The sequence below is a fragment of the Hyaena hyaena genome, unplaced genomic scaffold, assembly GCF_003009895.1.
Source record: "Hyaena hyaena isolate Hyena2069 unplaced genomic scaffold, ASM300989v1 scaffold_1198, whole genome shotgun sequence".
NCBI lineage: Eukaryota > Metazoa > Chordata > Mammalia > Carnivora > Hyaenidae > Hyaena > Hyaena hyaena.
The window spans coordinates 248,735-272,293 of record NW_024081837.1 but is presented as its reverse complement, the minus strand read 5'-3'; the positions used below and the strand labels follow the sequence as shown (position 1 = coordinate 272,293).

General features: G+C 35.1%; 1 protein-coding gene across 1 annotated transcript in view; it reads right to left on the bottom strand.

Moving 5' to 3' along the window:
• Positions 1-23,559, bottom strand: part of LOC120224597 (cadherin-10) — a 189,103-nt gene that overhangs the window by 52,027 nt on the left and 113,517 nt on the right. The window contains exons 3-5 of the mRNA XM_039222856.1: positions 7,422-7,716; positions 5,727-5,846; positions 5,134-5,301 (exon numbers count right to left, since the gene is read on the bottom strand). Of these exons, the coding sequence (XP_039078787.1) occupies positions 5,134-5,301; positions 5,727-5,846; positions 7,422-7,716 (583 nt within the window). The remainder of the gene's footprint in view (positions 1-5,133; positions 5,302-5,726; positions 5,847-7,421; positions 7,717-23,559) is intronic.

Here is a 23,559-nt window from a genome sequence, read left to right as displayed (position 1 = left end):
TTTCCTATTGAAATATTCTCTCTCTTGCTATACATTATACCACTCATAATCAAGACATTAATCTTCATATGCTTAGGTGCAAACACAATGCCTGTCAGTGAAAGGTAAGCAATAGATTTTTTCTTCCTTTATTATTTTAAAAATTCCATCTCTTGATATAACTCAGGATTGTGAAAAAAATTCAAAAGATGTGTCTTTTAGAAACTGAAAAATACAAGTTAGTATCTGAAGCAAAAGAGCAGAAAATACTTTTGGAACTCAATTTTCAGGTGCCCTCTAACCTTCTAATCCACTGGCTCTGCTTTAGAATCACACTAAGCTGGGCACCCATGTTATACTGATGTTCACCTACCTGTACACTTCTAAAAGCACAGGACCATGATGATAACTTAGGTCAAGCACACAGCTGCGTGTTTGTAAATACCAGTAAAAATTTGCTATTGTCAATGATCCTGGGAGTGTAGAGCTCTTTGATCTAATCTCTCATCAACCTATTGTTGTTTGGTATGATCCAGCCACATCATCTTTAGTTCTTGACATAATCATTCAATTTCCAATCTCGGAGTCTCTCACATGCTGTTAACTCTGCTTGGTGGATTTTTGCATCTCTTTATATGGCTGAGTTTATTTCATCTTGCCATGTTTGGATAAAATATCATCCCTTGAACAAGATCTTCCTTATTCTTCCCTTTGGCACACACGTGTTCCTCTTTTTATCCATGACTGAGTCAACGCCTTGTATATATATGTTTTTACTTATGTCTGATCTGCCTCACCTACTGCAATGAAAGGTCATAGGTAAAAAAACCAGGACCCTTTGTTGACAACATTCATATATCTAATTTCTAAAATAGAGTTTGGTGCGAGTAGTTTTTTAAATGTTTATTTACTTTGAGGGAGAGAACACATGAGCATGTGCATGCACAAGTGTGGGAAGGACAGAGAGAGTGTGCGAGAAAGAAAATCCCAAGCAGGCTGTGAGTCAGGGTCTCCACCTCACAACTGTGAGGTCATGACCTGAGCCGAAATCAAAAGTTGGATGCTTAACCAACTGAGCCACCCAGGCACCTCACAGTGTGCTTTCAATAAATATCGTCAGATAAATGAATTTATGATTTCACTGGAATAGATCCTCATATAACATATCAGTTTCCTAACTGCAGCACTGTTGACATTTTGGGCCAAGTTATTATTTGTCCTGTGAATTGTAAAGATGTTCAACAGCATTTCTATCTTCCACCCAATACATGCCGGTAGTAGCCACCAGCTGAGACAAGCAAAAATGTCTCAGAACATTGCCAAATGTTCTCTGGGGTGACAAAATTGTCCCTGATGGGGAATGACTGTTATAGATCCACATAATAAAATAAGCTAAACAATGAAGCAGGACATCTGAGTTTTCATCTTTCACTGTCCCTTCCAAATGACTGAGATTTTTATCTTCCACAGATGGACCATATTGGGAAATACTGAATTTGGATCAGCCCATCTGCAGGGAAGTTTAAGTTCTGAGGCCACTTTTATAATATTGACTAATAATAGTAATAGAGCAGCACTTGAACAAATCAACATTACTGAATCCATAAATAGACTAGTGCCAGCCACTGAGTCAAGTGCTTCATAGGTGTTGAACGATTTGGTCTTACACTCTACCACTGAGTATGCACTGTTATCCAAGTTTATTAACTGTCACTGAAAAACAGAAGGGTCAGTTTAACTGACCAACATGAAAAAGCTGCTAAGCGAGGAAGATAGCACTGGGACTCATGAAGAATCACTCCGTGCAGAGATTGATTAGAAATGTGGTTAGTCTGAACTGAGACTTGATGCAACTGGAAAATCCATTCTCTAAGTGTGTATTCCGAAGAATTATGGTAAAAAAGAATATAAAATGCCCAAAAAAGTTTTATATTTTAAGTTTTATATTGATATATCTGAAGGACAATATTAGGTTAAAGAAAATATGTGTTTAAAATATATGTCTCCTGCTTCTTTTAATTTTTTCCTATGGCTGATAAAAATTATAAGTACATATGTGCACATACTTTGGGTTTGCATTATAGTTCTATTAGGCAGCATTCGTTTGTTGTCTTTATCATTTCTACCCTGAATCTCCTTTACTTGTTCCTTACATCGGTGAAATAATAATAACCAGGGATAACATAAGTTAGTTCTGAGTTCTCAATGCTATGTTGCATATGAAAGGCTTCATAAACTGTGGAACTATCTTCAAATCTTGGCTATTTAATGAAATGATATTAGAAATTTAAAACTAGTTTTCTGGATGTTAGATGACTGAGGCTATCAAGTAGTATTCTAATTGCCAGAACTGAGTGTTCCCAATAGTAAGATATGGTTGCAAATATTCATTGCAGAAAAGATAACTGAGAAAATAAAAATCCACAAATTATGTTTCTGGCTATAATTAAAAAATAATGAGGCAAGATACAAGGTGCTCTACAATTCCTCTAAGTATATTGTGTTGTACATCTGGAGTTGGACATGGATTTCAACCCTACACTGCATTACTTGTAGTTTGGTCTTAACATCTACAACATTTGTTTTCTCATTAGTAAAATGGAGATCATAATATTGATCTGAATGAGTTATTATGATTAAATAAAAGTAGGCCAATGAATAACTTGTTACAGTGGACAACAAACATGTTATTCAGAAAATATGTTATGTTGCTGCTTCTTTTTATTATTATCATTATATCATTATCATCATAACTACTACTACTATTATAATTATATCAGGGCTTGTGTAATGTACCTATCAGATACCAATCATAAATTCTGACTTAACAAAAGGAAAGAAAATAATTATTGAAAGAATTGATAAAGGTTTTACAGTAGATGAAATTTCATTGGACATTATTATCTTTCAGATACCTGATTTTTGTGTTTAATTAGAATATATTAATTTGCTTTAGTGGATGTATCATTTTTAAATAAACTGCATTTTTGAAATGTGTATATATGTTCCTGAGCATTTACAATATAATAGTCCTCTTAGTAGGCACTTATTATTGACTTAAAAAATACTTTTTTGAGGAATATTTTTTTCCATTGTGGATAATGTGATTAATTAGCTATGGTTTATTCTACTGGATTTGCATTTTCATTCTCCTGGTAACAAATTCAGGCAAAGAAGTGGTCAGAAATATACACAAAATGCGAAATTTGAATTCTAATGCAACTAAGTATGTCTTCAGACTTATTTGAAAAGAACTAATAGGAATTATTACTGTTCTTCTTTCCCTGCCGATGCTACAGGTAATCAGAGCTGCAATCTGACTGTTTGAAAGGAGTATTAATGAATACCCTTTTCTCTGTGTTTTGCACCAAACACCACAATACCAGATCTAATGGGAATATTCCTTAATATTTAACAAAAGAATCATCATAAATAATAAGCAAGTGATTATTCTGCTCAAAAAATTCCATGTGAATGTTTTAATTTTTCTACACACATGATTTTAAACAAATCATACACTATTATTACTCATCAAAGTTAGACAAAAATAACATGGAAAAGAGGTAAATTGATTTCAAACAGTCAAATTAATGCAACAAATTCTTAGACCATAATTTCTACTGCATTATAGTCTTTAGGGAAAAATAACTATTACAGGGGGCATCTGGATGACTCAGTTAAGCATCCTACTTTGGCTCAGGTCATGATCTCACAGTTCGTGAGTTTGAGACCCGCGTCGGACCCTGTACTGACAGCTCAGATCCTGGAGCATGCTTCAGATGCTGTGTCTCCCTTTCTCTTTGTGTACACCCTCCCCTCCACCCTCCCACCCCATTCTCTCTCTCTCTCTCTCTCTCTCTCTCAAAAATAAACATTAAAGGGGCGCCTGGGTGGCTTAGTCGGTTAAGCGTCCGACTTTCGCTTAGGTCATGATCTCGCGGTTCGTGGGTTCGAGCCCTGCGTCGGGCTCTGTGCTGACTGCCAGCTCAGAGCCTGGAGCCTGTTTCAGTCTGTGACTCCCTCTCTCTGACCCTCCCCTGCTCACGCTGTCTCTCCTAGAAATAAATAAATAAAACATTTAAAAAAAAACATTAAAGAAATTAAATAGCACAGAAAACTACATTGTAATACTTTGTCACCAAAGTATTTAAGCCAAAAATCAGACTAGAATTGGGAAATCAATTTAGAAGTGGACACCCAACAAATGCTAAAAATTAAGAACAAAGATTATACTACAACCTTCATTTTATGCCACATTTCTAACAACATGAAATTCCATCTTAAAATGCAGGATTTTTCCAATTAGCAGGAAATTGTCTGATACTGGGAGGTATCTAACTGAGGCCTAACATCACCCATTCTAATTGCATGTCTACTAAATTTATATAAAAAGGGAATATAGGTATATGTATTATATTGTCAGAAGCTAATGGTTCTGAATCTATTCTTGATCTATTTTGAGAACTTGAAGTGTTCATTTTATAACAAAAATAGATTTAAATAGACAACATTATCACTAAATAGATTTAGTGTTTTATAACTAAATAGGTCAGGAATACAAAATGTTTTAGAATGATTACCATTCCAAACACAGAGAGAATAGCTATGAGTCTGACACAGTGATAGTAAATGCAAGTCTGATTAGTTTGTTAGGTTCTGGCTATGTAGCCCTTTCTGACCAAGTCCTCATAATATGACAAATTAGATATTTTATTGAAAAATTTTACCCTCAAGATAGAATCCTTCTTATTAAATTCTAGGTGGAAATAAACACATTCATTGTAGAAGTATGACTTTGCTTTCCAATGAAACATAATTTCTTTTTGCTATCTGAAAGAAATAGTTCTTGGATTACAGTCAGAGATGCAGAATATATATACACATATATATATATATACATATATATGGACAAGTTTTGTAATCATAGATCCCTGTTTCTAAATGAAATACATCTGAAATATATATGTACATATGTATATATATATCACATTTCAGCAACAGTGAATTCATCAGCATATGCACCATTTTTTTTTCACTTTTGTAGCACAGTTTCAATGTTTTTAAAATTAAATGATTGACAATTGCTTTGTCCATATCTTTTCTCGTTTTAGTCTAAGCTTTTGCCCTGTGGAAAGACCATTAAAGACAGCTTACTCTGGGGGAAGCGAGGTGGATTGTCATTTACATCTGTCAGTGTGATGTTCACCGTGGTGGTTCCAGATAAGCCTCCCATCTGGCCGCCCATATCTTTGGCCTGGATTACCACTTGATACTGCTCCCTGTTTTCTCTGTTCATGTTTGGTAAAGCAGTCCTGATGATACCTTGAAGAAATATAAAAACTTTTGTTATCCTCATTAAAATTTCAACTATTAGTTAATAAGACCACAAATTATTTATCTAGGGTTTTTTGCAAGACAGAATATATTTTTGCTATTTATTTTTATTGTCTAGAAATAATGAAAGTGATTCAACATAAATATTTTACAATTTGTGTGGTTTTCTGTTACCCAAAGAATACCATATTAGCTATATAATGACCTAAACCCATAACCAAACAGCATAAAACCAGGCCTATTTCCATTAGCTCACTCAATCATTTAACTTAAATTCTCAAATCTTTAAGTGTGCTATCATCGCTCTTCTGTAAGCATTAATGTTAATGTTTTGTTCTTATTTTCCCACCTTTTTTCTACTTCTAAATATCATAATGACTTAAGGTAACAAACACCGACTTATGATTTCTGACCTGTTTCAGGCTCCACAGAGAAATATGGCTTCCCTTGAAGTATGCTGTAAATAACTCTGGCGCTGTTCCCATAGGAAGGATCATCGGCATCTGTAGCTGTGACTTGCACCACAGAAGTACCTGAAGTATCCAAATTCAGCTTAGTTCTGCACAGTACCAGAAGGAGGAGCAAAAGCACTGGTTTTCATGGTAGACTTGAATGATTTTTGGCTTTAATAATGACCTCTTAAAGAAACATTTAAATATAATTGACATGAAAATCATACATACAGTGTTATTACAGGAAAACTCTGAATTCAGCTACATATTTATTTAGGCAACAGGTACATTTTTATGCATGTGTAGATAACGCTACAATGTATCAGACTATAATAAATGCAGTTAGTTTACATACCCTTACCCTTGATATTAAAATTCATTTTTCCATAATAGATTTGTTTCAAGTAAAGGGCATATCTGATCACAAAGCAGTAAGTGTGCTCTTCTTTCCTCCTCTCCACTAATTAGCTATAAAAATAATTAACATCTGGTCTAAAATACAATTTTATGAATAGATTAAATTCTAAATTTAGACACAATCCAAGATGATCCCAAGTTCCATTAACTATTAAAAGTTATTTAATAAAGTTCAAAATATATAAAAGAGCTTTATAATAAAGCAATTGTCAAAGCCCTTAGGCTTTAGTGAAGTAAATATTAAATAATAATCCCAGGACAATGCTTTTGAGAAATGAAGACTTGAAAATGTGCCATTATAACTTAAAAGACAGGTATCAGAATTATTTCATTAGTTTATATGACTTCTCCCATGCTTGAGGAATAAATTTATTTTACCAAATTCTAAATATCTATTTCCAAAAAAAAAGTTATCTTTGTTTCCTGATGTTTGATTTTTGTCCTTCTCTATTTAATAAGAAAAGCAATCTTAATGTTCATTGCATACAAATAACAAATAACAACTTCTGTTTATTTCATTGAAAAAGAAAGTTCCATTATCTTGAATGTTATAATCAGCTTTTGCATGCCTTCCATGTTACAGATTCTACAGCCTAGATCTGTATGTCTATGCTAATATGTGATTGTATGTAATTTCTATATCTGTCTAAATCTGTATTTCTATACCAATATGTGATTGTGGTATTTCAACTAGTTTATTTGAATAGGAGATTTACATCAGCAGAATTATGCTTATAATAAAAATATGCTTTAAAATAATATGAATCAGATAATATAATCAATTGCATCCTTTGTATCATCTAGATAAACCAGACAAATTCTTTAGGCAAATTTTAACTAAAGTATGTATACTAAGACTTTATATTACATCTACAGTGTTCTGAATGTGCTTATAATATGTTTGGGGTCAGAATTTTACCTAGCTGTTCTACAAATCCATGTGACAAAGATATTATATTTTCATAGTTTTCTACTAAATTTTAATGGCATTTTCTTTGGTTTTATAAGGAAGTATCTACTTATTTGCAAAGATTTACGAATCCATAGCATGTAAGAAAATGATTCATCTTTTTTTTCTAACTCATTTCCAATCTGAGGAAATTAAATAAGTACTCTTAGGAAAGAATCAAACATGTCAAATAGTTAATATCAATTAACTGATCATAGCATTTTAAGAATTTCTGGTAATTATTTTTTACACTTTTTGCATACCATGATAACTCCTATAAGTGAACTTACCTACAACAGACATTTCCGGGACACTAGCTGTATAAATTTCTTCAGGGAACGTTGGCTCATTGTCATTGATATCATGGATTTTGATCACAAACTCAGACTCTGGTTCTACTGGTCTCAAAGTTCTTCTGTTAATAGCTTGTGCACGCAGAGTATAAAAGGCCTTTTCTTCCCTATCAATTCTTCTTGTGGCATGAATGTCACCTGTTTTTTCATCAATAATAAAAAGAGTACCTGCTCCATCTCCAGATAAAATATATTTGAGTGATCCATCTCCTTTATCTTGGTCTGAATGAAGCTAAGGGAAATAAAAAAGAGCATATCCATGATAATGTCTAAAAGTACATAATGCTGAAAGAATTCGAACAAAGTATCTCATGTCCCATCACTGAATAATGGGGTCAGTTATCGTAGCTCTTGAAATGTGACTTGAATAAGTATGAACACACTCATCTATATATCTTAAACAGTAAGGCTAGCCTTTCACATACCAGTGTGATTTTTACTTTACATGGGGAAAACTAATAAAAAATAATCCAACCACAGTTCCCCTCTTTGCTTTGCTTGGTAAATAATCATTTTCATAGGTAATTAAAAGCTATGTCATTGGTCTTGATATGCTTGTGTAAATATTACTTCTCTCATTTCTTTTTGAGTGTAAAATTCTCTTACTCTCCTATTACTTAGGAAATTCTTATAAACTTACTATTAGTTATTGCATTCCATTGGAGAATTAGTGATAGCTTAACTGTAAGACAGGCAAAGGTGTGTGAGGCATAGCTCCTATGTTGGAAGCACTATGCATTATTTACTGGTTCATACCAGAGAGAGAGAGACAGAGAGAGAAAGAGAGAGAGAGAGAGAGAGAGAGAGAGAGAGACCATCCCACAGATATTTTTGAAACTCAGAGGAGTACAAATAGATGTTTATACATTTTAATATTATAAATCAAGTCAATAAATTCTACAATAAAATATGTTACGTAGTCTCCTAAATCGTCAAATTTATCTTCTTAATAACCTCAGGCAAGTTTTGTGCAACAACAAGGCAATGCTAAACAAGTCTGTTTCTTTGCCTATGCCCACAACACTAATCTTCCAGAATCCACTCATCATGTCAAGAACCTTTGCAGGCATTCATGTGGGCATCTCAGCCCAGTGCACAATGCATCTCAGTGCAAATGCTACTCCTGGATTCCAGGTTTTCATGGGCAAGTTCCATCTATGTTGTATTTTAACAGATGCTCCCTAGGACTGCCCTCCAGTGTCTAGGGGTGCATATAATAGTTGGTAAGTTTGGCTTTTGGATGACTGACCTGGAGGAGAGAGCCTCCTTGGACCTAGAAACAAGCTCAGGGATGTTTTGGCAGGATATAATGAGTCCCAAGTACATTGAATATGACCTGGGAATAGATATGCAGTTTCTAGATGTGAATACCCCTTGCTCTCCATGGAATTCTTACCCTGCATGGTAGAGCTTACATGTAGGAGGGACTGAACCTGCCTTTGTAAAACACAAGGATTATAAGTTTTTCTTAAATTGAACCACCCAACCAATGAACAGTTTCTATGCTGGGCTCACAGTTGGATTATTTGCAATGAGATTATGTTTTTAAATTTTTTATTTTGTTTTTTAGCAGATAAGAAATATGAAAACAATGTGTAGACTTCCTAAACTTCTATAAGGCTTTTATTACAGCTGAGGCATCATCACAAGCATTTTTCTTTTTTTTAGTATTTACACAAAATTTAGTCATAAAGCAGAACAGGCACACTGAAGTGTAGCCTAGAAAATTAAAAATTGGAGACAACATCCTTCAATTATGCAAAAATTAGCATTAGATATTTATCTAAAAAGGTTTGATATTTTGCTTTAGATTATTTACATCAACAAACATTTTCATCTAATTGCCAGTAGAAATATTAAGCTGATTATTTCCTATTTAAAGCAGGCTTATTTTTTTGAAAATTTTTTCTTCTTTTTGGAGCTCATGTCAACGAACTTACTTGGCTCTGACAACACTTTTACATGAACATAAAACTTTTAAATTAAATATATATTTTAAAACACACATACAGCTAAAATATTGTATTGCTGGTACTGTTAGGTCTATAAAAGCAGTTTTGGGGCACATGGGCACCTGGTTGGCTCAGTCAATTTAGTGTCCGGCTCTTGATTTCAGCTCACGTCATAATCTCCTGAGGTTGAGCCCCATGTGAGGCTCTGCACTGACAGCAAGGAGACTGCTTTGGGATTTTTTCTCTCTCCCTCCCACTCTGCCCCTCCCCCATTCACAGGTGCCTGTGCATGCGCTCTCTCTCTCTCTCTCTCTCTGTCAAAATACATAATAAATAAATAAATAAATAAATAAATAAATAAATGACAGCAGTCTACTCTTTAGTTAATGGTTTTTAGTAACTAGCCTTTAGCCATCAAATTTGGATCAACCTCGATTTTTTTTTTCTGATTCCTGGACAAATAACTCATTATTATAGATATATGGGGGGGGGACCCAAATGGATATGTACTTTAAAGAAAGAGAGGAGCCAGATGACAAATAGTTTTTTTACTGCATTTTTAGCCATTCACAAACAACAAGGTAAGGTTGAAAAACTCAAGAGATAATCTGCTTTTAAGTAGAAAGCTCTCAGAAGCAACATATGACTGTGTTGTCCAGGGAACCACTCTCAAAAAGTCGCAAGATTGATGCTTTTTAGTAACTGAAAACACACATAGTTGCCAGGAAACTTTCCAATTACATGAATGTGCAACAGTGGCAGTTTTCCAAACAGCAGATATAAGCATTGCATAGTTCTTATTCTGTCTGAGAATCAAAAGAACTCAAGAAAAGATTATCATATTATCAATTATTTGTTCAGGTAAGTGTGATTTGTAGTACACAGTTGTGATTTTTATTGTCTATTCATTCAAATTTTTTTCTTTTCTAAATTTTTTAATGTTTTTAATTATTTGTGTGAGACAGATAGACAGTGTGAACAGGGGAGGGTCAGAGAGAGAGGGAGACACAGAATCTGAAACAGGCTCCAGGCTCTGAGCTGGATGTCAGCACAGAATCCTACGCGGGGCTCAAACCCACGAACTGTGAGATCATGACCTGAGCCGAAGTCAGATGCCCAACCTACTGAGCCATCCAGGTGCCCCTCATTCAACAATTTTAACTTAGGAATATGTGTTTACTCTCCTAGGAATCAAGTACTTCTATAAGTAAATCAATGATTCCATTCTATTGCTATGGAAAATCCAAATATTGTGTGTAATAGAAATTCACAGGCCCACAGCTGTGTGTGAGGATTTCCTACAGCATCTAACACCTAAACTACCAAATAAAGGATGACTGGAGGTATAAACTTGGAATTTTTTTTTTTTTGGCATTTTTCAAATTATACAGAACACTAGATGAATACAGAATGTAGATTCGGAGTGAGGAAGGATATACAGCAAGATGGGAAGCATTAAGACCAGTTCTGCTATTCTAATCAGTTAGACATGCAAAAGAAAATGCTAGAATGGGGAGATTTCAATTATTATAAAGTTCAGTTTTGGAATCTGAATCACAGCAGGATTTTTACATTAACTTACACTACAGAATGAAAGCATAAGTCCTGTAATTGGATCACATACTGTGGGAGTTTCCATTGGATTAGAATATTGAACATGGTAGAACGAAATCAAAGAGACGAGGGTTAGGAGCTGGACAGTGATTTTAGGAATCAAAATGAAAGGATTTCCAACTTTCTCATAATTAACAGAAAAAAACAAGACCTAGGCATTTATAAGCTTTGGTCTTACAAAGCCAGGCTTATAATGCATTTTTCTTAAACCATCAGAACTTGCATTAAAAAAAAAAAAAGGGGGTGCCTGGGTGGCTTAGTCGGTTGAGCGTCCGACTTTCGCTTGGGTCATAATCTCACGGTTCGTGGGTTCGAGCCCCGTGTCGGGCTCTGTGCTGACTGCCAGCTCGGAGCCTGGAGCCTGTTTCAGTCTGTGACTCCCTCTCTCTCTGACCCTCCCCTGCTCACGCTGTCTCTCTCTCTCTCCTAGAAATAAATAAAAATATTAAAAAAAAAAAAGATGCATATACGTATCTTAAAATTTTTTTTAAAGTTTATTCATTTTTGAGAGACAGACTGTGAGCAAGTGAGGGACAAAGGAGAGACACAGAATCTGAAGCAGCCTTCAGGCTCTGAGCTGTTAGCACAGAGCCCACATAGGGCTTGAACCCACAAACGGTGAGATCATGTCCTGAGCTGAAGTTGGTGCTAAACTGACTGAGCCACCCAGGCTCTCCAAAGTATCTTCTTTTTTTAAGGAACATTAAAATTAGAATAAAGGGCCCAAATGATCATATATGGAGGCTTAACATTGGCCTATGTTTATTGAAATATTATTTAAACAAACATATTTGGGAACCAAACCAGTAAAGAAATTACATTTATTATAAGGCAGAGAAATACATTTCTAGAACCCCTGAGACCTGAATGATTGAAACTCTGGTTGAAACCCTTAAGAGATAAGAGTTAACTTATAGCAGGTATGTTGATGTTACTAATTTCCCAGCAGTTATAGAAAGAGACCAGCAGACAAAATTCTTTAATATATTCTCCTGCGTAAGTGCCCTCTCTTCTTTTTAAGTTTCTCTTTATTATTTTAATTACTTCTTCTTTTGTGTATTTTCCCCCACCCTTTCCCTGGTACAACGTCTCTGTTCCTCATTCCTTGTGTGGAATAAAATTTTATTTCAGATTCCAACTAATTTACTAAGTAAAGATCAGACCAGGATTAGTTAGTCCTGACAACGATAGCTTTCTCATTACTCTTCCTTTTTTCATTTGGACGTTAGGTATCACTACTTGGATATTAAATATTTAATTGAACAAAATCAGTGGTTTATGTTACGAGAAGTAGAATTAGGGATCTTGTGCCAAGTAACTTACAGCATCCACTTGGAAATAACTTTTGTATTTATTTGACCTCGTGCTATTTTATTATGTGGGACATTAAGTTTTCTTTAAACACAGGAAAAGTGTCAGATTACTGTGGCTTTAGTTCCACGGTAACACCTGTTCTCCTGTGTGAAACATTTGTGCCACAAATCTTTAAGAAGAATTTTATGTTAATACTGACCTTTTCTTTCCTTGAGGAAAGCGTATTAAAAATTCACAACCTGCTGGGTTCCTTGTAAATTCACAAGCAGATAAAGGACGTGGCAAGATATGTGACAATTAATGAAAATAGAACAACTGTCACTGTGCTGCACATTTAAAAGTCATCCTCCTATTATTTAACTTTTCTATTTAGATGTGGTTAATTACATAACCCGTTTGCTTGTATGGAGTAGCTGAATAATTAAAGCTAAGCAATCTATCGAATTTAAAGAAATATTTTAATCACAAATTATTTATTGAAAGCCTGTTAATTTTAAATGTGGCAGGTTTCTGATAATCTTGTAATATTTCATGCGTCATCTTAAGGTATTTGTCTAAAACACAGTTTGTAAGCTAAAAGGCGTCTTGTAGCTTATCTAGTTTAAGGTCATCTCTTTTTTAAGAGGAAGAAACTGAGATATGATCAGTTATTTTCTTTATGACACAGAAGTTAAATTAAGATTACGCTTTGGGTTAGGTGCTACGTTCATGGAATCTTTATCTCTTACTATGCTCATTTTTATTTTCAGTTCCTCACATTAAATGAAGAAATATAAAAAAATAATCAAAGTTCCTATCTATCAAGTTCAGGGACTTTATTTAATTTATTACCAAAAGAATAACTGATTAAAGATTTTTACATATAGTTTCACCTTGTCTGGACAAATGAAGAGCAAGTTATACAAAGTGAAAATCTGTCTTTCAATACTGCCAGGAAAGCTATGATTCCTACTGGTTTAGAGAATTGTGTATTGCTGTGTGAGATTCTTTCTCATTCAGAATACTGATACCTTTTTAGATATTGCTAATTGTTGGTATTTGGTTCTATTCCAAAAACTGAAAAAGATAGAAGATAAAATTTGAACTTTATTTGTAAAACTATATTAGAATTATATTTATAACAGACTACTTATTTGAAGGATAAATTTTGATGAATTTATAGGACTGTAACATTTGCTCTACCTATGAGTTTAACAATTTTTTGCACATGTACATTAACTTAAAAAATATCAGAAGTTATTGAATAGATTTCCTAATGAATAGTGATAATTTTATGCCTGGTATTCCTTCAAACAGCCAATATATTCTATATTTGTTTTAAAAAACCCAGGATGTGGCAAATACATTGTGCTATTCTGGTAGTAATATTATTAGCATTTTGCTCTAATTGCTCTTGTGAGTAATATAATATCAAATGGAAAATAAGACATTGAATCAAATATTTCAAATTTGCATCCAATAAAAAAAATAGTAAAGATGGGTTAGCATCAGAAAGCAGATGAAAGCATGTTAAAGCAAGTAAATACAATCTGGTCAGAAATAAATACATAGTTACTCATTTTGTTGAGGATGGGTAAAAAAAAGGAAGAGTAGTGGCAAATCTTAATTGGAGTATAAGTTTACAGAGTAAGACTGGCATTATTTTATTATTCATGATGTAGAAAAATATAGCTATTTTTTATTAATCCCAATGAAACAATTTTTCCTTCAAAATTAGGAGGAGAAACTAAAGTTTATCAATGACATGGATTATAAAGACAACTATAATTTTAAAATACACCAAATATATGATTTAGATTAGTAAATACTTTTCTGAACAATCTCATTCTTGGACCAGAGACAAGTATAGAGGATTAAATGATGAATGGATAATGATGTCTGCATAGCTTAGGATCTGTAAATAATAATAATAATAATAAGTGGTTTATTTTCCACATTTGAGAGGGTTCTCTAGAGAATGTCCTCCAAGAGGAAAATCTCCGGTGGAGTCTGGATTCAATAAGTAAGGATTCCTTTTCTCATTTGGTCTTCCAAGAGCTCATCCTATTGAAAGTTGTATGGTTTTTTGTTTGTTTTGTTTTGTTTTTGTTTTGTTTTTGCTTATGGACTACCCCGAGTGGGGAGTCTAATTTGGAATCATCCTATAGTTCTGGGTGCACTCTTTGAAGCCATTAGAAATTACTCAAGGCCCTGCAACGGGTCAGCCTTCTTTGCCAAGAGTCTAATAAAATGCAAGAAGACATGACATCTGCCAGAACTATTGCTAACCCACATCTTAAAGTGTCTCAACTTGCCATTGCTTTGCTAGTACTGTAAAGATACCCAGATTACACTGAAGGGGTTTAGTTAAGTTTTCCATAGACACATGTACAGAACATTAGTTGCTTCAAGAACTTAAATGATATGTATAATACACTGCAGTCACATTCTTTACGATGTATTAGTTTATTCTTTCTTTTTTAAAAATAAAAATGCTTATTTATTTTGAAAGAAAGAGAAAGACAGAGAACAACTGGAGAAGGGGAAGAGAGGGAGACAGTGAGTCAATGTGGGACTTGAACTTATGAACTGTGAAATCATGACCTGAGCCAAAACCAAGAGTCAGACCCTTTAAACAACTGAGCCACACAGGTGCCCGAGTTTATCCTTTCTAAAGAGGGTTATTGGGGAAATATTTTAGAGAATGTTCATATTCTTTTAGGTGCCTGGCATTTTCCTTGTTATAGTCTAGAAAAACACTTAGTTATGTAAAGTATCCTCATCAAACATTTTATACTTCATTCCTCCCTATCACTTGGAGAAGTCTTCTTAAGCATCTTGGATTTATAATATAGGAATATATGTAAATACGTGTCTAAGTCATTAAGTAAATGCAAAATAATTAAAACCAAGAGATTTTTATTTCTAATCAATAAGGTGAAAAGAATGAATAAGAATGATCACTTATGTATGGGTTACATGAACAGCTGAGAATCCTTCCTCCCTTCTTTTCACCAACAAAGGGCTGTCAATAGAAGGTGTAAAAGGTAGCAAAGGGCTAAGGATACATCTGCCTTGATGGAATTTATTAAATAAGTAATTTTTGAACTGGATTGATCTAATATAAATTGAAGAAAGTGATGAGACTTCTAAGTGTGGTATTTTAGGATTTAGAAGTTTTGGAGATTTTGCTGCGGAGGCGGTATTTGAAGCTGCTGGGCCACTGAGACTTGTAAAGGTGCTTTCATCTTGAAAGCCAGTGAGTAACAAGTACATGATTGGGTGCCCAAAGGAGAAGGACCAGGCAGCTGCCGGCCATCTCTAGGGGGTCTGGTCAAGGAAAATGAAAAGGGTTTTGATTTTTTGAGGCACTTGAGGGCTTAAATAAGAGTCTAAAAAGGGCTATGAATGCTATCCTATAAAAGAAATTATGTAAGTGTGTATTTGATTCTGTGTGAGTGTGTGTATGTTGTGTGTAAAATACAAAAGCAACGTTATAGGTAGTTTCTGACAGTGTAAATATCTTTCGAAATATGGCCACAGAGCACTAGGTTATAAACTATTCTAGGGGAACTTTCTGTGTTTTTCCACACACAAAACAAGGAATTGAGAAATCAAGATAGATGTCCTCTTCAGGAAAAGGGATTGCTCATTTGACTGAGAGACTATCATATCTTCATTAAATGAGGAAACTTAGTTCTGAGACAATGTCATGCCTCTATAACTTGTCTCCTTCCCCACTACACACATTTATACACCCTGAAAATCCAGTTTCTTCAAACTTCTTTGTAAGACTGAATTAACGTCTCTTTCTTTGTGCCCAATTATAATTTGTGTGTGTGTGTGTGTATAAAATTTCATAGCATCTGTATTAATTTTGAACTATTATTTTTATAAGTCCTTACGGAACTACGATTATATTTCCTTTGGGGATAAGAACCAAGTTTCTATTCTTTTGGACTCATCATTTCACAGTATATCATACCTAATTATTTATTTGTGGAAGGAAGTAAATATCAGCATCAAATGCCACAGATATGAGGAATAAAGACTTCATTTTGCATTACTTTCTTGGAAAGGCTGACTATTCTGAATGGAGTGAAATGGAGTTAGAAGTCCATAATGAAAACTGGGATCAGCAGTTAGGCTACGTTACACATGTATGTAAAGAAAACCTTATTATTTATACTGAAAAACATGGTATTTGTAAGTTAGTAGAAATTCCATTTAATTATGAGATTGGATTGGTGAAATACACATACACACACACAGTCAGGGGATAAATTTAAATTTTTCAGTGAAGACCTAGGGATAGAAATGTAAATCCGAATTTGTCTCTGAAACTGTATGGTAAGTCATTGTAAACATCTGTAATTTATCTTAAAAGTAGGATAAGGTAGGTAATAATACTACAACATTTCCACTGACAACATATAGAACAACCAGATAGATTACAAGGAAAACATATTGCCAAAGCCAGATTGCTGTGTGAACGGGGACTGAATGGACTAAAACTTGGAAGGAGAGAATGGGAAACAATGAGCTGGGGACTGGAAACTGCTTTGTCCCTGTGGGAATGTGTCCGTCCTGGGCTAGGTTTGGAGGTAAAAATATGTAACTGTCCAAAGAGGCTAAGAAGAAAACAGGAGTGATTTTTGAGTTCACATGGTAATGGAGTGAAAATATTGGAGAAATGAAGGTGCTGAAATGCCTTCTCATAAGACATCTGTTGAATTATGGGTCTGTAGATGGCTAGAGGTCCAGGCTAAAAGCCTCTGAAAGCGAGAATACAATTGCCCACACTCCTAGAGTCTTGATGTTCTCAGACCCAAAAGGAAAAACAAAAGCGAATAGGTGAAGTGTGATGCTCTTCAAGGGAATGTCAAATTGACTAAGAGCTAAAAGTAAAGGCTTGACCCTTTGACAAATGGGGAGAAAATAAAGCAGGGGACATGTATTGTTCTTTGTGCAAAGCTGAAGTGGCAAAACACTCTGGTCATTCCCTCCTGGAGATTTTTGTCAATTGGTGAAGCAGCTTCAAACAAATGATTATTTTTGAAGAGTAGAACTGTGGAATTTTGGAGCAAAGAGCCAGGAAACACTCTTACTTGAAGGGTTCACCATCTCAGAAAAGCAATAGGCAGTAATAAACATAGTCTTGCCAAATGACTACTTATCCTGATCTTCCTCAATCCCTGATTGAATTGTGATAATGTATTAGTTAGGGTTCCCCAAAGAAACAAAACCAATAGGAAATCTATATCTATTTCCTTCTTTCTATTTACCCATCTAGAGAGAGAATGATAAGGAATTGGCTCATGATATTGTGAAAGCTAGAAAGTCTGAAATTTGTAGGGAAAGAGAGAAATCTCAGAATTTGGAAAGAGTTGAGGTGCAATCTTGGGTCAGGCCAACAGGCTAGAAACTCACACAAGGTTTCTATATTACAGTTTTAGGTTTCTCTTAAAAACTTCAGTTTTTGCTCTTAAGGCCTTCAGCTGATTGATGAGGCCTGCCCCCATTATGGAGGAGACTTTGATTTAATTATAGTTTATGGATTGTAAGGATTAATTACATTAAAAATTACTTTCATAGAAACACCTAGACTAGTGTCTGATCACAAAATGGAGTTTCATGTTTTAGTCAAGCTGACACACAAAATCAGTGATCATACATGGTGACCAAGTAATCCAATAAATGAAGAAGACTTTTTGGTGAAAACTAACCCATTCTGGAGGTTTTAAGTTCTTTATACATAATATGTGGTAATAAAAAGTTACTATATGTGCAAAAAGGTAAGATCATACAACTTATGCAAAAGTAAAAACAGAAGAGCAGGAGACTGTGGATAATGAACATATTGTATTTAGAAGACAAAATTGAAAAGTAATTACGTATATTTGAAAATGTAAGGAAAATGGAAAAACCAGGTAAAAATGAAAATAAAAAAGAATCAAAATAACATTCTAAAATGAAAAATACAATAGCTGGCTTTTATAAATCAATAGAGAGATTTTACAGCAGCCTGCGTATAGTGAAACACAAGATTAGTCCTTCAGAAAGTAAAAATAGGTTGCCAACTTGAACTTAGGTATATAGAAACTGAAATGCAGAGAGAAAATATATGAGAAAAAATAGATAAGATCATTGGATGCTTGTGAAATCAAATCAAAAGTTGCAACACACATGAAATTGGATTCCCAGAAAGAGAGAAAAGAGAGAATGCAACACAAATTATATCTGAAGGGAAAATGGGGAAAATTTTTTAAAACTGGTATAAGATATCAAGCAACAGATATAATAAACCCGAGAAGCTCCAGAAGGACAAATAAAAGTAAAAGCAAATGAATCCCATTATAGTCACATTTTTAAATTAAAACATATAAAGAAACTGGAAAAGTAGGAAAAAAAGATTCATGAACTTCAAAGCAGCAAGTTTTAACCCTGATTGCGGTTTTTTCAATTATTAGAAATTATGGAAGCCAAAACACAGTGAAATGACATCTTAAAGCAGTAACAGAAAATAGCAACCTAAAATTCTACACTGTGCTTAAAAACACACCTCACAGAGGAAAGTCAAATATGTATGATTGCAGAGAAAAATGAAGGATATTTACCTCAGATAGCATTTAGTAAAAGGAACATGAAACCAATGTTTTCAAAATGGAAGAAAAAAGTCTCAAATAAAATTTCTGAAGGGAAAGAAAGAACTAGAATTGTAATTATGCAATAAATAAAAAATGATTACTGAATATACAAAGGAATAATAGTAATGTCTTTGGATGTGTAGAAATAAAGTACATGACAATAACATCATAGAAATAAAGAAAAGGGGATAGAAATTTAATTTATTCTAAATTTAGGGGCGCCTGGATGGATCAGTCAGTTAAGCATCCCACTCTGGCTCAGGTCATGATCTCAGAATTCATGGGTTCAAGCCCCACACCGGGCTGTGGGCTGACAGCTCAGAGCTTGGAGCCTGCTTCAGATTCTGTGTCTTTCTCTCTCTCTCTCTGCCCCTGCCCCACTCACACTCTCTCTCTTTCTCTCAAAAATAAATAAACATGAAAAAATTGAACAAATAAAATATTCTAAATTTAAACCGGTTTGTGCAATACACTGGAGTGTGAAGTTCTGATATGCACATTTTTCTGCATGATTATTATACTTCAATACAAAGTTAGCATAATTTATCTTTGATGTCTTCCCACATAGCATCTGATCTCTTCATGCACCATCAACTTCAGGCTTATAAATCTGGCTATAATCCCCACCAAATGGATGTCAACATAATGGGATACGAAGAAAAACATAGAGAATAATAAACCAAACAAGTGAGTACCAGGATTCCATTAACGTCAATATTTTGCCAAATGTATGTCAGATCCTTTTTGCTTTAAGCCAAACAACCATGAAAATAAAACATAATTCACACAAGTGAAGCCTTCTCTGTCCCTTCACTCCTTTCCTTACATCCTTACCCATGTCAGCATCCTGAAGAATCTTTTTCTTCCATATATTATATATTTACAATTTGAGTAATAGTGCTCATCCTAAACAAAACGCTTCATTTCCACCCTCTGCACAAAGCAGCTCCTCTCATTTTAGTAAACTGCATACTTATCAACCAGTTTTTCAGACCAAAAACCTAGAGGTCATTGATTTTCCTCCCAACTTTACCCATTTATTCCAGAAGCAAATCCTTTTTTGACTTCAAAATATACTCCAAGGGCTTCTCACTGCCTCCATTGCTGCCATCCCAACAAACCCCAGCATAACCTGTGGTGCTTCTTCCAGGCAGTCTCCCTCCTCTATTTCCAACACTTTGTGGCTACTGCTCTCCACTCACTAGCCAGCGATTATTTAAAAATGCCAATTGACACATAACCGCTACCAGGCTCAAAATGGAGCAATGGCTTCCCGTCCCGTTTAGAACACTCTCTCCCCCTAATTTACAACATTCCCAATGAGGTAGCCCTTGCCTGTCACGTTGATCTCATCTCTTTCCATTCTGCCTTTAACCACTTGAACTCATACTAACCTTCCTGTTTCTTGAACAAGTTAAAAGTATTTCTACCTCAGGCTTTTGCACTTGCTGTCACTTTGAATGAGACACACCTCCTCGCTTAAGTTTTATAGGCCATTCCGCTTATCTCTTGTGCATCTGTATTTTTTGTCCTGTGTGTTTCTTGCACTGTTGGTCATATTCTTCTCAGTTTGTAAGAAATTCTGCAAATACTTGACTGTTAGTAATTTGCTCTCATGCCATCACAAATGTCTCTTCTTGTCGGTTTCTTTTAACATTGATAATAATTTCTTTCATCCCAGAAAATATTTAATCTTAATGTCATAATTTTTGGTCATTCCTTCTATGCTAATTTCTTTCTGTATCTTACTCAAAAAATATTTTCCTAACCCACAGTCATATATATGGCCTCAGAGAGTCTTTTCACTTTTAATATTTTAAAATATTTTTTAAATCCACTTTTCTTGGATGTTTAGCTCACTTTTATCATCCGAATGCTGTGTATGTGGGCGGGGGGGGGGGTTTGCAACAGATCTATTTTTTTTTCTTAAGGACTTACAGTAGATATGGTTAAACCATTGATTTTAATTCCAACTCTGTCCCCTAAAGCTATTCTATGTAACCACAGGCAAGCTCTGTTTTGTATTTATTTTTGACCACTGCTCCAACAAGGGGAGCATCACCCAGGACATGCTGGACATCAGGCTGCTGAGGACCAATGGCTTCCAGCTGAAGGCCCTGGCTTCACCTTCTTCAGCTCCTGGTGATCCTCATCTCCAGCTCCTCACGCTTCACACCTGCGTGGGGGTGCTGCTTACCTCCCCGGCGAAGCACAACCTCAATAATCCACCCCAAATACCCCGCTGGACGCAGTCAGGCCACACCGACCAGCATGGGGTCTGCTGGAGTCCTTGGCTGCCCCCTCTCCTGAACCATGAGGCAGCAAGGCCCACAAGGCGGAGCTGGGGAGTCCCAGACAAAGGGCAGGTCTGGTGTTGGGCTAATGAGGCGCCAGGTCCAGCCTCAGTCTCAGAAGAGTTGCAGAAGGAGCACAGGATGTCCCTTCCTCTGTCAAGGCAGCACCAGACAGGTCTCTTGTGCAGCCCACCCTGGGCAACACGTCGTTTCTGCTGTTTCTGGACCTGGGACACTGGACCCTCAGAACTGCCACTGTGGTTGCTAGCTGAGGCCTCACACCTGCTCTTGGACATCGTGAGGGAGCTGGTTGACCTGCTTTTGGATCCGGCAAAGGCCCTCCACCAGCAGTGACTGGGAAGAGACCCAGAACCCTCCTCAGGTGTCCAAGCCCCCACTTTTCTAAGCACAAAAGACCAAGAAAGCTGACGCTTTTCTGAAAACATTTCCTTTTTCTTCATAACCATGAGTATTTTTAGAACATTCTATTTTGTTCCATTTATCTATAGGCACCGTTATAGTCTAAGTACTAAGAACACACCCAACTTCTGGAGCTTCATAATGACTGGTATGTGTTTAAATAAGTGCCCTTTATTAACCATCTTAAAAAAATTATCTTGCAATTATTGATCTTCACCACACGTATTTTTAGCATCAGCATGTTCATTTCTAGTAAAAATACAAAACAAAGAACAACAACAACAGAAAAAACGTTGCTAAATATTTGATTGGGATTGCAATTTATAGGTTAAATTGGAAAGAGTATAATCTTAAACATAAGATCACTTCTTAATCTCAAATATTGTTTTTATCTCCATACATTAAGGACATATTGCTCCCTTCAATATAATTTTGCATTTTGTTTTGCTATTTAGCTGATTTTTACCATCTGAATTCATTAGACTTTGTTTTAGATTTCTAGAGACTGTTCTATCGAGTGGGATCATTTTATGTACCTTTTAAATTAGTATAGCTGCTTCTAGTGTGCAAAACCGCAATTTGAATTATAGTAATTTGAAGAAAATTCATTATATATGCAGATCAGCATCAATCAATTATAATCAATATAAGTTTTCCACTAAACTCTACCTCATAATTTTCTTGTGACTTTTTTTCCTATAATCTGATAGAACCATCCCACTATATTTTAGAAATTTTTTTCTGTTATCGTATTGTGAATCATTCTTTACTTTTGTTAGTATTTGTACATGCATTCATTTCAAACTTTCTTTGTTAATATAACTAAAGGTCAGCTTTTAAAACAGAGTTGATTTGGGGTCTATTCCTCTATACCCACAATGGTTAATTTTACTTTCAAACATGTTATCTTTGTTACCATTTGTACTTTCTCTTTTCCTCACAAATAATATTTGCCTAAATCCTTTGTGTTCTCTCTCTCTCTTCCTTTTTCAACAACCAAGTCTTCCACAATTCTGTGAATTTCCTTTCAAGTTGCTGAAGCTAAAACAATTTTCATGTTTCAGAAGACAATCTCCCAGAGCCTCTGCCATGTTCCCAAAGGAGCTGTATGAGATTCAGACTCTCTTTACAGCTGCTGTGCTCTGATTTTTCTTCATCAGATTCCTCTGCCTCTCCAATCTCTAGTATGCTTCTTTCTTTGTTGTGTTATTGTTACTGTTCAATTTTGAGGTGACTTCCAAATACTGGATGTACGTGTATTTTCTCTTTGGGCAAAGAAGTCAAAGCTGGATATTATTTTTCCTGAGAATATGAACATATTACTCCTTCATCTTATTATTAGTATTGCTGTTAAGAATTCTGAAGTATTTCTGATGTCTGATCATTGTATAAGAGCCGGGGATTTATTTTTCCCTGGAAACTTGTAAAATCTGTTTGTCTAGATTCCTGAAAATTCAGGGTATAGAAACATTGGTGTTTCTATATTTCTTTCAAAATTTCAGGATTCTCACCAAGTGCTTTCGTTCTGCTTTCTCTGTTATGGGACATTCTAATAAATTTTTCATTGATATCCCCTCTCCTCCATTATCCCTGTTCTAGAACTCCTATTATTCAGATATTGATCTACATTGTTTTTCATTTTATTTTTTTTAATTTTTTTAAATGTTTTATTTATTTCTAGAAGAGAAAGAGAGACAGCGTGAGCAGGGGAGGGTCAGAGAGAGAGGGAGTCACAGACTGAAACAGGCTCCAGGCTCTGAGCTGGCAGTCAGCACAGAGCCCGACGCGGGGCTCGAACCCACAAACCGCGAGATCATGACCTAAGCGAAAGTCGGACGCTTAACCGACTAAGCCA